The sequence below is a fragment of the Cylas formicarius genome, unplaced genomic scaffold, assembly GCF_029955315.1.
Source record: "Cylas formicarius isolate icCylForm1 unplaced genomic scaffold, icCylForm1.1 PGA_scaffold_8__14_contigs__length_24414737, whole genome shotgun sequence".
NCBI lineage: Eukaryota > Metazoa > Arthropoda > Insecta > Coleoptera > Brentidae > Cylas > Cylas formicarius.
This window is the reverse complement of record NW_026844361.1, coordinates 13,124,976-13,137,834: the sequence shown is the minus strand read 5'-3', so window position 1 is coordinate 13,137,834 and position 12,859 is coordinate 13,124,976. Positions and strand designations below refer to the sequence as shown.

At 37.0% G+C, this 12,859-nt stretch overlaps 1 protein-coding gene across 5 annotated transcripts in view; it reads right to left on the bottom strand.

Annotated features, from left to right (window-relative positions):
- The window catches only part of LOC132706150 (gamma-aminobutyric acid type B receptor subunit 2), a 46,042-nt gene that overhangs the window by 20,292 nt on the left and 12,891 nt on the right, over nt 1-12,859 (bottom strand). For all 5 annotated transcript variants that reach the window (XR_009619552.1, XM_060677313.1, XM_060677314.1 and 2 more), the window contains exons 5-9: nt 10,973-11,321; nt 9,176-9,401; nt 7,069-7,225; nt 4,668-4,924; nt 4,362-4,615 (exon numbers count right to left, since the gene is read on the bottom strand). Coding sequence is in view for 4 of the 5 variants with exons in the window: in XM_060677313.1 (XP_060533296.1) it covers nt 4,362-4,615; nt 4,668-4,924; nt 7,069-7,225; nt 9,176-9,401; nt 10,973-11,321 (1,243 nt within the window). In the remaining variant the exon portion in view is untranslated. The remainder of the gene's footprint in view (nt 1-4,361; nt 4,616-4,667; nt 4,925-7,068; nt 7,226-9,175; nt 9,402-10,972; nt 11,322-12,859) is intronic.

Sequence of the window (12,859 nt, the reverse complement as noted above, 5' to 3'; positions counted from 1 at the left end):
TCCCAGAGCAAAATTACATTTTTAGTTATATAGTATAGTTTGCATATTTTTTTCTTAAAATGGATGCAAGAACCCGCCCCCAAAAACAAAGTATTAATTTTAGGAATCACCCTGCATAAAGTAAAATTTTCACATTAAAATGAAAACGTTTTTCTTATTTTTTAAGGCTTGTTTTTATAGGGATTGTAGGTACCATCACAAGCAAAAAAAAACTAAGAAAATTTTTATTGTTGAAAAATAATATTGCATGAAAATCGACCTTTACTGTCAAACTGAAAAATCGTATTGGTTCTAGTTTTTTTGCGGGCGATAGTACTTACTCTCATGAAAGTGATCTTACCAATAAGAGTTTAATGAGGTTTGTATTTAATCAAATGAAATACATAAATGTATACTCTCATCGTCGTGGAGATTAGCATCTAAGATCACTTTCATGAGAGTACTATCAGCGTCAAATCAAGCCTGACGTAAAAGGCGGATGTAGCGATTTTTTCAATCTGTTTTTAAACATATCAGATACCAGTCTCGTTCTGTTTATTTTTTTTTATAAAGTACAAATATATAGAAGCCTGTCTTTCACAAAATTTAATATTTTCAGATGCTGATAAAAAAGCAAACACATGACAAACATCAAAAGATTGTGAGAATTCAATAGCTGTTTCGCTAAAAAGAGTTACTTTCGCTAAGGAATGACAGGAAATATGTCAAATATTAATTATTATGTTAGAGTTTAGTTCAAGATAGTATCTTACTCTATTTTTACTTTAGGTTGGGACTATATTTTTGCTACATTATATACCTACAATTTTTTCATATCTACAATAGAAAAAAATGCGTATAAAATGTGTTTTATTATTAATGGTATCAATCGATAGTCCTTTACATCCTTAGTATGTACTAACAAACATCCTAAGGACGCATGTGTATACTGTGGACGTTCCCATTTGTAACATCGTATATCTTTGAGACATCTAAAGGATGTCCCTTAGCTGAAACAGTATATTTACGGACGTCCTTGTGCTATTTGGGTACGGGCCTGTCAGATGTCAAATCATTTCATTACAATAGGATTTATATTGCTTTGTAGAGAAATGTGCTGTACTGAATTTTTATAGCTATCAATTGGTATGTGATTAATTACATTTTTGGTCAAACTTATAATACTGGGACTTAAAGTAGAAGTGATATTTTGTGCCCTGGTCTTTGGTTAACTCAGTTAAACAAATGCTCTATGGGGTTGAACATGCAATGATATGGAGGAAATCGTAAAACAGTATGCCCAGCCTCTTTAGCCAAATTACTGTTTTTTAATTGCATACGAATTTAGGACTTCCAAAAGTTGCGCATTTTCGTAACTGAATACAAAATAAATATCATTTTCCAACAAATATCCCTGGATTTCAGTTTCTGAACTTGATGAGGCTGGTGCTTTGCCCAGCTGTGGTAGCTTACAGTATCCATGACAATAACACCGTTATTTTCACGTCATTTTTGCTATTTGGAAGAAGGCCTGGATAACACACATCCATAAGAAGGGAAAGTGAGACGAGTGTGCCAACTACCGATGTATTTCGGTCACTAGCACAATGAGTCAGTCTATGGGTTAATTAAAAGCAATGTAGACCAGGATTACGGCCCTAACGAAATAGAGCAGCAAGCAAAAACAGCTCTATAGGATAGGAAAGAACATATCTCAAAATGCCTTCGACAAGGATGCTGTCTCTCCCCGACACTGTTCAAGATTTATTTGAACGAAGCCTTATGAAAAATGGAGAAATGCGTGAAGCGGAATAGGAATAGAATTAACAAATGACACCAATCTTTACACCCTCCATGTTGCAGATGATCAAGTTCAAGTGGTCCAAGATAAAGAAGACCTAGAGTTTATGACAAGAAGGCTATTTGATGAATATACAAGATGTGGCTGACAGTGAACTGTAATAAAACAAAATACGTGTGTGTGGGCAGCATCTGGAAGTTGGGAATAGCGTTACGGTGACGTCATGTGGGGAATACAACTAACTGGGAACAAAGATGGATAAGAATGGACGAACAAGAAAGGAAATAGAAGACCGAATAGTGAAGGGGAAAAGAGTCATAGGATGTCTCAACTCTATTCTCTGATCGACACATATTTCTGAAGAAAGGAAAAAGCTTATATACGATTCTATATTTGATGGATTTGATGGATGCAAAACATGACAACTAGAGAAAGCCTTGAAAAGAAGACTGCTGTCATTAGAAATGGCTTTCTTCGAATAAGGGCAGTCACGGACGTGCAGACGACCATCCTTGAAGAAATAGACCAACGACAACTTATATGGTATGGCCACGTAGAGAGGTACAATTTTAATTTAATAAGAATAACAATTTTCAATTAATTAATATTTTTACGCTGACCGATGAGCAGTGTATTGCAATTATTACTGAAATTCTGGATGGCTAGTATTGATCGGTTTTGGTTTTTGGTTGGTTCGGTTCCATTTCCAATAAGATTGCTTTCGAAAAATCGGTTTTTACTTCAAAATGAAGCCAATTCTGTTTTTTTTTCTATTGGGACGCATCGTTTCTCTATTATGCTCCTGCGGACCACTATGGAACTTTTGCAAAATCGATGTAATTATATTGCGCATACGCCTTGTATAAAACGTCTTTCACGTATCACCGAATTTCTAAGTGACGACAAACTTTGATAGATATGAAAAATTGTACAAGTAATAACGATTTCCAATTATATAAGTATTATATAAGTATTTCGCGCGCCCTGCAAAATTGACGAAACCTGAAACTCTCTCTCCTCACAATTTACGATACTGTTTGGACCAAATCTTTACAAGTTTTATAGTTTTTTATTAACGGCTATTAATTTACAAACGAAAACGGCAATTTTCAGGGCCTTTTAGATATTTTTACCCATAATCGACACACCCTGTACATAATCGAAAAAATTTACGGAAATGGAGGATCTTCCATGTTTCCTGGTCCAAGAATTTTTCGAAAATGGTAGATGGTTTTCGAGAAAATAAGGCTTTTCTGAAACCATGCAGTACGTCGTAATAGTAAATTACATCATCGCGTCTAGTTTGAGGGCGAGAAGTGGTGATTTTCATTTGGATTTTTCAAATATCTCGAACAGCGTATGTGATAGACCAAAAACGGTAAATACCAAAGTTGTGGCTCTCGATGTGGCTTAAACCAATTGGCCATATTTTTCACGAATTTTTTATGTACTGCTAATAATTTAATAGCGAAAAGAACGATTTTCAGGGTTTTTTAGATTTTTGTCTATAATTGAAAAAACCTGTACATATTGGAAACAATGCTAGAAATAAAAGTTATGGTTTTGGATCTCCCACATTTCCTGGTTCACAAATTTTGCCGATTGGGTCAATAGTTTTCGAGAAAATAATTTTTTTCTGGAAGGCAAAATATACCAAAACAAATTTTCAAAAATTTTTAAAAAATGCTTTGCGAAATTTGAGTCCGTTTTTAACATGTGAAATGCGGGTGTGGACTTCTACACTTCTGTCAAATCTGAAGTCGATAGTTGCAAATTTAAGACACCTGTTAATTTTTGAACATAACACTTAATATCTTGATCACCGTGTATAACAGGTGAAAACCTCAAATACAAAAATTTTAGCTGTCAATGCGGGCTACATCGTCATGTAAAAAAAGCAGACTCTTCTTGTTTAAGAATTTTTTCCGTCGCGTAAACTGTTTTCGAGAAATCATTTTTTTTCGTGGACCCTTGCAAACGCGGTTTTTAATTTTTTTTAAATACTTCCCGACCGCCCAGCACCTCTAATTTCAATAGTTTCCGTTAGGCGACCAAGCGCTATTCGTCTGCCAAACTTCAAGTCGATAGCTTCAAATTTCGGACATTTGTCGTGTTTCATAGCAAAATCCAAAAAAGAATCGAAAATTGAAAAAAAAAGATGGACGCCGAAGCTTGAACGCCGCTATTTTAACATATATTATGCAGCCTATGGACGGTTAAAAAGGAGCAAAATTTGAAGCGTGTAGCTCAAACCTTTCGGAAATTATCGTCGAAAAACCCTGGAACAGAGAAGGTAGAACAGAAAACAAAAATTCCTCTGTAGGATCTACCGTTACCGAGATTTGGAAAAAATTACTAGCGCGTATACTTTCGAAAAATTCGATTTTATCGATTTTTGAAACAAGATGGCGCATTAGCTCATAACTTGAGAGGCACATATCAATTTTTGACAACCGCTTTTATTCCTTTTTATTTATTCCTTTATAACTCCACTGGGATTACTTAAAGGATCAAATTTATAAGCATAATATAAGAACTAAAGGCAAAGCGTTGCAGAACGTAGAATAAAAGATCAACTTACATAAGGTTCGCCTTGCTTGGTTTCCCTGTAGAACGGGTCGGCTATCTGCCACGTGGTCATTATCACGACGTCCACGCAAAGCAACACTCCCACCACCATAAACAGTTGGTAATCCTTGATCACTTTTTTGTTGAGTTTGACGTCGGTGAAGATCGAGTGAACTCGCCAAGTCTTGCTGAACATGGACCCGAAGGCCAATGAGAAACCCGCCATCAAAGTCCACGCCCTCGCCGTACAGATATACGGGAACGCCTCTGGAATCAATGGAATTAACACCAGAAAGGTCTCGGACCCTGCGGACGGTACCGATACTGGAGAGTTCCGAATCCAACCCCAAAAATATGATGCTGGTGTAAGTTATCATGCACCCGATGATGATCAAGTTGTTCAGCTGCGGGCTGGACATTTTGATGTACCTCTGGTTCCTGTATTTAATATTGAACCCCAGAAAGAAACCCGCGATCAGGATGCCACAGCACGCCAACGATGCGAGTATCGCGTAGACAGTTTTGTTAACCCGCGTATGTTCCTTTTTCAGGAAGGTCCTGTCTTTGGGAGGGTAGCTGCGGGGTAAGAAACGGTGACGCTGCGCGACAAGGCCCGTCGCGATTTTACCCCTCTCAAGCTGGCGCATTTTTTTTTTTTTTTCGAAAAGTTAATTTCGTTGTCTCATTGGTTTCGAAAGTTTTGGGACAACGCACTACAATTTAAAATTATTTTTTTCTACTCGAGGCACCGGCGACGAACACCCGAACGCGGCCAAAACATTTATCCAAATAAAGAAAGAGGTTAAAATACAACACGGCTCAAATTAATTTATAAAATGCGGTTACATTATTTACTTTGGTTAATTATGTATATAGGACGTATCCACTATACAGCGTACTTATAAACAAAATGAAATTAACAGTTTACAAAATAAAGTAGAGGTTATTGGATATGACATAAAGAACAACAATTTACGATATTGTTTAAGCTAAAAAAACTTACAACTTCTATTAAGCATGCTACAATGAAGGTGTAGGTAGGTATTTCATTGGCACCTAAGTGATTTTTATTTGACAATTTGACCTTTTAAAATAGGTATCTTTAATTAATGGGCCCTGTTCTACTGAGGTAACTTTTACTTTTTGATTCTTGGGTATGCCAGGTAGCTGGTTAATTTTTTACATGATCCAAAGTGTCTTAATTGACAACCATATCCTCAAAATAGTCGCAGCTGAAGTATTAGATAAAGATATTGATAAATCATATTGCTTATTGAATAAATTTAACAATCATCAATAATTTAAGCTGTGAGAACAATTGGGCACCCGTTTTTATTAACCTTTCATGATTCGTGATAATCGCCGTATGCAATTTTCCGAGTAAAAGGTACCTAAATACGATTTTACTATCACCGCAATGATTTATTTGAAATAATTGAGAGCCCTTAAACAAACACATTTATGATAGGTTTGGCTCTTTTATTAATTAAAATGCAACTGCATCTTTTACGATGAGTCCACTGTAAATATTAACAGATGTATTTTAAAAACATTGTAATGTAAACAAATCATAATTATTCTCTCTCGAGGAAAATTGTTTCTCCACGGAAACGCTTTGCCGGCCTCCCTCCCGCGCTGCCCCGAATGAGCCACGAACGCCCCGATACGATTTGGACAAATACGGCCATCTCAGTTTCATTTCCCGCGGATCCGAACCACTTCGGACATTTTCGGGATATTTCGGATGTTTTCGGAGATTTTACCGCACGGTCTGAATTTTGACGTTTGTCAATTCTGACGGTCATGTCGGTGGATCTATAGTTGGGTTCTAAGCCCAGTTTATTCTTTCAAAAAATACCTGCTATTTTAGGTTAAAGCAACAAGCAAAACAAGCTTTCAGTGCATTTTCGAGAACAAAAAAAATATATCAAAATTCAACCACAAACCAATGGTGTATATACTCTGGATATGACCTACGGGGACTACCTTTTATATTTCGGGATTTGTAATAAAAAACTATAAGCTAACAACAAATATGACTTTGTTTCTCAAAATATTCAACCTGATGATCAATACACTGTTGCATTCGATAAAACCAATCATCAAAGCACTTTTCCCACATCGAGTCGGGCACGTCCAAAACATGCTTTTTAAACGCTTCTTCTGGTGTCTAAAATCGTTGCCAACGTAATTTTATCTTAATGTACGGGAATAAATAGAAGTCACTAGGTGCTAAATCAGGACTATATGGTGGATGGCTCGGACACCCACCGATTTTGGACGACCTTCACGAAATTCATCCTCAAGAAAACTACGACCACGACGAAAACCAGCGATAAACAGTAGTCCTAGATAGTCCTTAAACTCCAAAAGTCGAATTAAGTTCATCTATGCATTGTTAGTCCACGTCTAATGTTGTAAAAAATTATTGCACGAAAATGCTCCCGATTAAGTTCCATTTTTAACCGAACCAATTCTTTTAATTTATCATAAAAAACACAAACAACACTCTTTCGCCGAAACCTAACCGAGTAAACCTAACCTCAAAATGTCAAACTTCCCTAGAAAAACGTTAGTCGCCAGATAGCGGGACTAGTTTAAGAAATTCCCGAAATATAAAAGGCAGCCCTCGTATCATCATATTCAATTGTTTCTGCCAGCTTAAGAGAGGACACTCGTTTGCTCGTCCAATATCGTTTACTATCCTACCAAAGACGTACTTCCCAGTCCACTTAAGCTCGTCGCCAAGCGACAAGTCCAAATGGTGTATGGCAGCGCTGTATTCCCCCACTTTCACCTCTCTGCCTTCCTGGAACTGTTTTATCAAAATGCTCGCCTTCCTTTCGTTGTCGTAAAACCTGACCGGACCCGTAACACCTGAAAACCAGAGCTCTACAGTAGTCTGGACCCTCATGTTTTTGGAAAGTTTCTGTAATGATGAGGGGAACCAAAACAACCCGATTCTCCTGCCTGTATCAGCCAATGGTAACAAAGATACAAAGGATACCTTATGGAAAAGTTACCCCAAGGCTATAACAAAAGCATTTGTCTCCTAAGTTTTGTCATCATCCAATTTTTTTCACATCTGAATGAGGATCAAGTGACATCCCATCAAAAAATGCCTAACCAGATAAGATGAATTTGAATATATTGAGGAAACTGCTAGATCTGAAAGTTATGTAAACATATAGCAAGTGTCTGAGGTATTATTGGATATGGTGGAGATAATAAAATTCTAACTAATGTGCTTTTTCTTTGATCAAAAAGGAACATTTGATTTAATTAACATCTGATATAATTAACTACATGTAAACTCGAATGTTTTGGAAGATTATAGCAGACTTTCCCCCAATGCTCCAAATTATTTCAAATTGACGCCTCATTAAAAAGAGCTGATTAGTTCTTGAAAATCATATACTCATTTAGAAAATGATTTGGAACTACCTTATACAACATTTTTAGAGGTTGTTCTGTTATTCTGGTACAAAAGAAAATGAGGTTGTCATTGATGGAACTGAAGAAGAACTTATCAGAGATGAAATAGAATGCAACATTAAATATATCAAGCAAACTCCTGGATCAAAAAGTTATGTCAACAAACAAAACATACTGGAAGTGCCTGAGGGAACAATGTCCTTTTGGAGATGTATTCCTTTCGACAAGGTGCAAAGGAAACGCATCTGGAATAACTACATGCAAACTCCATTCTCTTGGAAGAGTATAGCAGACTTTCCAATATCCTAATGCTCCACATGTTTCAAATTGGAATGAGGATCAAGTGACGCCTCATTAAGAAGAGCTGCTTAGTGTTGGAAAATCATATTCTCGTTTAGAAAATACAACATATTTAGGGGTTATTGTGTTTTTTTTTCTGTCTTGAGATCAACTTAAGCGGCGAAAAAATTTGGAAACAGGGAAAATGAGTTTGTCATGGATGGAACCGGAGAAGAACTTATCAAAGATGAAATAGAGTGCAGAGTTAAATATATTGCAAATTCCTGGATCAGAAAATTATGTAAATATACAGAAAGTGTATAAGAGAGCAAGGAGTCACTTGGGACTCTCTTATTGGAGATGCATTTCTTCTGAAAAGCTTCAAGCTGAAACAACTTAAGTTTGTTTATCAGGACAACTTTTAACGCATGATGTAACATGACCTTCCGTCACCTAAATGGTGTCATCCTGCAAATTTTTACAAGTGGGTATCAGGGTCCATTAAAACAGAAATTCGTATACCTGTTTGGAAAATAATAAACTTTTGAAATACCTAACACCAGGTCCGCAGAAGTCAAATGCTTGGGCGGGTCAAAAAAAATGTATATGGAGATGTATTGCAACTACATTAAATTTTGTTTTGTTTGTTTGTTTTTTTTTGTTTAGGTTTGCATGGAGAATGCGCATCATCATATAGTTTTTTATGAAAAAAGACCAATACTAGTTAGGCATTTATCAATAGCATAGCAATATTACTTAGTTGTAACGAGGAATCTTCTGTTTGTTCTGTGTTTATTTTTCTAACGTGGATTAACTTATCTCAGTACGGATAACATCCGGTTTAACAATTTTTTTAATGCAAAAAAAGTGTTTTTTACTGGGATTTTTAAGGGCAATCAATCGAATCAAGTCTTCCTCACTAGAGTGTATTATGAACGTCTTACAAACGGTGCACCGCGCCCGCTAGTCAGTCAGTCGAAAAGATAAACTGGAGCGCACAAATAACTGACGGTTATCAATGCAGGTGTTAATAATGCGTATAGTGTAAACAGATGGTGTAAATTTTGCTCCATCTAGGCTAGAAATACTCCGACTAGGGCCATCCAAGCTAACCTTCGAAGCTGGTGTTGTTCAAAGCATCCAGAAACAGGCGTTCCCAGAGCGGATCCCTGTAGCGGAAATCGTTGACGGTCTGATTCCTCCGGAAGTATTTGATTTTGTGCGCGACATTTTGTATGGCCAACGCTACGGCCCATATCCCGTCGTAGGTGTAGCCGTGGAATCGAGAGTACTCCTTGCCCCTCCGCGAGTTGTATTCGCTGTTGTACTCATCGGCAGTCTGCAAAAATGATGCCCGTTTGCCTCAGGATGACCGCAAAAAGTTTAAACGAACGGGTTACTAAAGTCCCTATTACTGAAACTTTCATCGGGTGTGTTAAAATCCGAGACCCTGCAATCAAATCTTCTCATCTTGATTGCACCGTCAAAATTGTAAACATTGTTCGTCAATATGTATCCTTAATGAGTTTAAAATACCCTTGTCTTTAATTTGCTCTCTCTTCCAATCCAAACGACACAGACACGGAACACCAATTGCCCCCAGTATCTAAGCCAACGAGTTTTTACTTAACTTACCTATTTTTTACTTTACTTTACTTATTCTGTGAAATCTCTAAGCTCCATTCACTCCTACAAGGGAGTGAAGCTTTTTTGAATAATTTTTTCTTAGGTTTTGAGAGATTTGACAAAATAACTCTTGAATATTCACTTGTGGTAGGAGTTCGGAGCACAAATCAAATGAATTCTTCTCAGCATCGACGAACGGAGTAGGAATGGAAAGACATGAAGGTCTAACAATGGAGAAATCCTTGCATGCACGGAAGAAGGACTAAGAACGTGGAACGATTATGTGGCAGATCTCACTGAAGATCATAGACAAAAAGTTAACCTTGGAAAGAGACGAAGGTCCTGAAAGGACAAAAAAGGAATTGTTACGTGCACTGAATACACTGAAGATCAGAAAACGGTCAGGACCAGATAATCTATCAGCCGAACTTTTTAAAGTTATTGAGGGTAGATAATACCACCAGAATTGCTTTGTAACGCTACCAAGCCCAAATGATGCCCATGCATTCTCAAAAATTGATACATTACAGAATCCAAAGCAAAAACCAATCGACAAGAAACATGGTGAACGTATTAGAAGTTCTCGAAACTGCGATTACTTAACTTGGAACATGAGATGTTATGTTTTGTCAGTGCTATACTTCGCTCTGAGTGTATCGTAGAATATTGGGAATTTCATCGGTGCAGAGAATAACCAATCGTGAGGTGGCAAGACGAATGAAAAAAGACAGAAAAGTCGTAATCACTATTAAAAACAGGAAACATGAGGGGAAATACATTTAAAAACTTCAATTCATATTGCAAGGAGAAATAAGTGGAGGGAGAAGACATTGCTGGAACGACGAAATATTAATAGATACCCAAGAAATCTAAGAACGTGGAAAAAGTATGTGACGGATCTCTCCGACGATCGTAGACAAAAGTTAACATGTTACACAGATGAAGGTCCGAACAAAGGAGGAATTCTTACATGCACAGAATACATTGAAGATCAGAAAAGCGCCAGCCCAGATAATCCACCAGGCTAAATACACTAAAGGCATTCTTAAAAGTGATACGTGGCAGAATCCAAAAGGTAGCTGGTCTCATTATGGAAAATGCTGACAGCTCTCAGGAAATAAAAATCCGGATTGAAAAGGCCCGGAGTACTTTTATGAAGATGAGACAAGTATTACGTTATGTTTTGTGGCACAGAATATTACGAATTTCGTGAGTGCAGAGAATAACCAATAGTTAAGTGTTGAGACGAATGAAAAAAAGAGACACCAAAAAGTTGGAACTTACAATTGCCGATACCGTAATTTCCCCGTTAGTCGACAGGGGTAGTAAATCCGTCAAGATGGTCTGTTCCAACGACAGTTCGAGCTCGTCCAGGGTGCAGTTCACTTCCGGTTCGATTCGTTTCCACCATTCGAACTTGTACGTGCCCATTATCAGCCACTGGTACTTCCTGCCGTACATTTCAAGCTTGTAAGCTTCGCAGAAGATGTGTTTAGCCCATCGCTCGTTAAAATTTCCCAAAATGATACGGGTATCCTTCTCCTTGAGTTTCATCAATGCCGTGTACACCTCGTTGGTAAAGCTTTGCGTTTCGACCACCTGGTAACCCATCATGTCGATTTCTGCGACTAACCTGCAAGAAGGGCCATTTAAAATCATCTATCTAGCTAGAACTGTCCTTCTGTTGCGAAGCGAATTTTCTGTAAGGCATTTAAATTTCTAATTCAATTTTCGATTTTTTGGGTTTCGGGTAATTTTTGGAAAGATTACATTCGTTTAGCTTTCGGTAATTATATTTTGTGATATATTTTTTGCCTGTCCGTCTAAGAATTTAAAAATTAATAACAAACCTTTGTACTCACTTTGTTTTTCAGACCGAGGGATTTTGCGGGATGACTGTTGATTCTCTTTAAGGACTTAGTTGGGTCAAATGGGCTTGAAGTAAGTTATTTATTAATAAGTTCGGTGTTTTGTTGTAAAAAAAACGTGATATTCGGATCAAAGGAATTAAATTCCGGATTCAGACTAAAAATATATCCGATTTTTCTTGTCCCGTGAAGAACTATCTTTTATTTGCATTATACCGGGTGACACAAATACGAATTAGGCAGACAGTTAGACTTCGTCGAGACGATCTTTTTTTGTCCTATAAACTTTTCCCTAATTCGTAAGGGTACAACAGGAAATGGGTGGAAAATCGGAAAATTAAAAGTGGTCGTTGAAATTTGGCAGACAGCTTAATCAAGTCAAGACGATCATTTTTTGTTCTATAAAGTTTTCTCTAACTCCTAAGGCAAAGGCAGGAAATGGGTGGAAAATAGGAAAATTAACAGTGGTCGTAGGGATTTGAAATTTGGCAGACAATTATATCGCGTCGAGACGATGATTTTTTATACAATAAACTTTTCCCTAACTCTTAAGGGAAAGGCAGAAAATGCGTGGAATATAGGAAAATTAACAGTGATCGTAGGAATTTAAAATTTGGCAGACAATCAGATCGCGTCGAGACGATCATTTTTTATACAATAAACTTTTCCCTAACTCTTAAGGGAAAGGCAGGAAATGGGTGAAATATAGGAAAATTAATAGTGGTCGTAGGGGGTTGAAATTTGGTAGGCAGCTTGATGCAGTCAAGACGAGCATTTTTTGTCTTATAAACTTTTCCCCAACTCATAAGGGAACAACAGGAAATGGGTGGAAAATCGGAAAATTAAAAATGGTCGTAGAGGGTTGAAATTTGGCAGGCAGCTTGATGGAGTCGAGACAATCATTTTATAAACTTTTCCCTAACTCTTAAAGGAAAGTCAGGAAATGGATGGAAAATCGGACAATTAAAAGTGGTTTTAGTCTTTGTAACAATGCGACTGTGTGAATCTAGTCGATTCTTCCGATTGAATTGCTATGTTTATGTTGGTATCGCGTTGAACAAAATACCCAAAAGTGACAGCCAGTGACTTTTGTTTTTGAGATAATATCTTTTCCTAGGTAAATACTTAATTGCGTCGATCGGATAGGTTGCTTGTCGTAAGAATCCAGGTTCACGAAAGGAAGAGAAATATTTTTTCATTATCTGAGTTTATTCTATCGTCGATTCGAATCCAAAACGTCCTTACTTTTGAGATACAGGATGGTAAAGTTTTCAAAAATAAAATATATTTTTTAAACATCTGT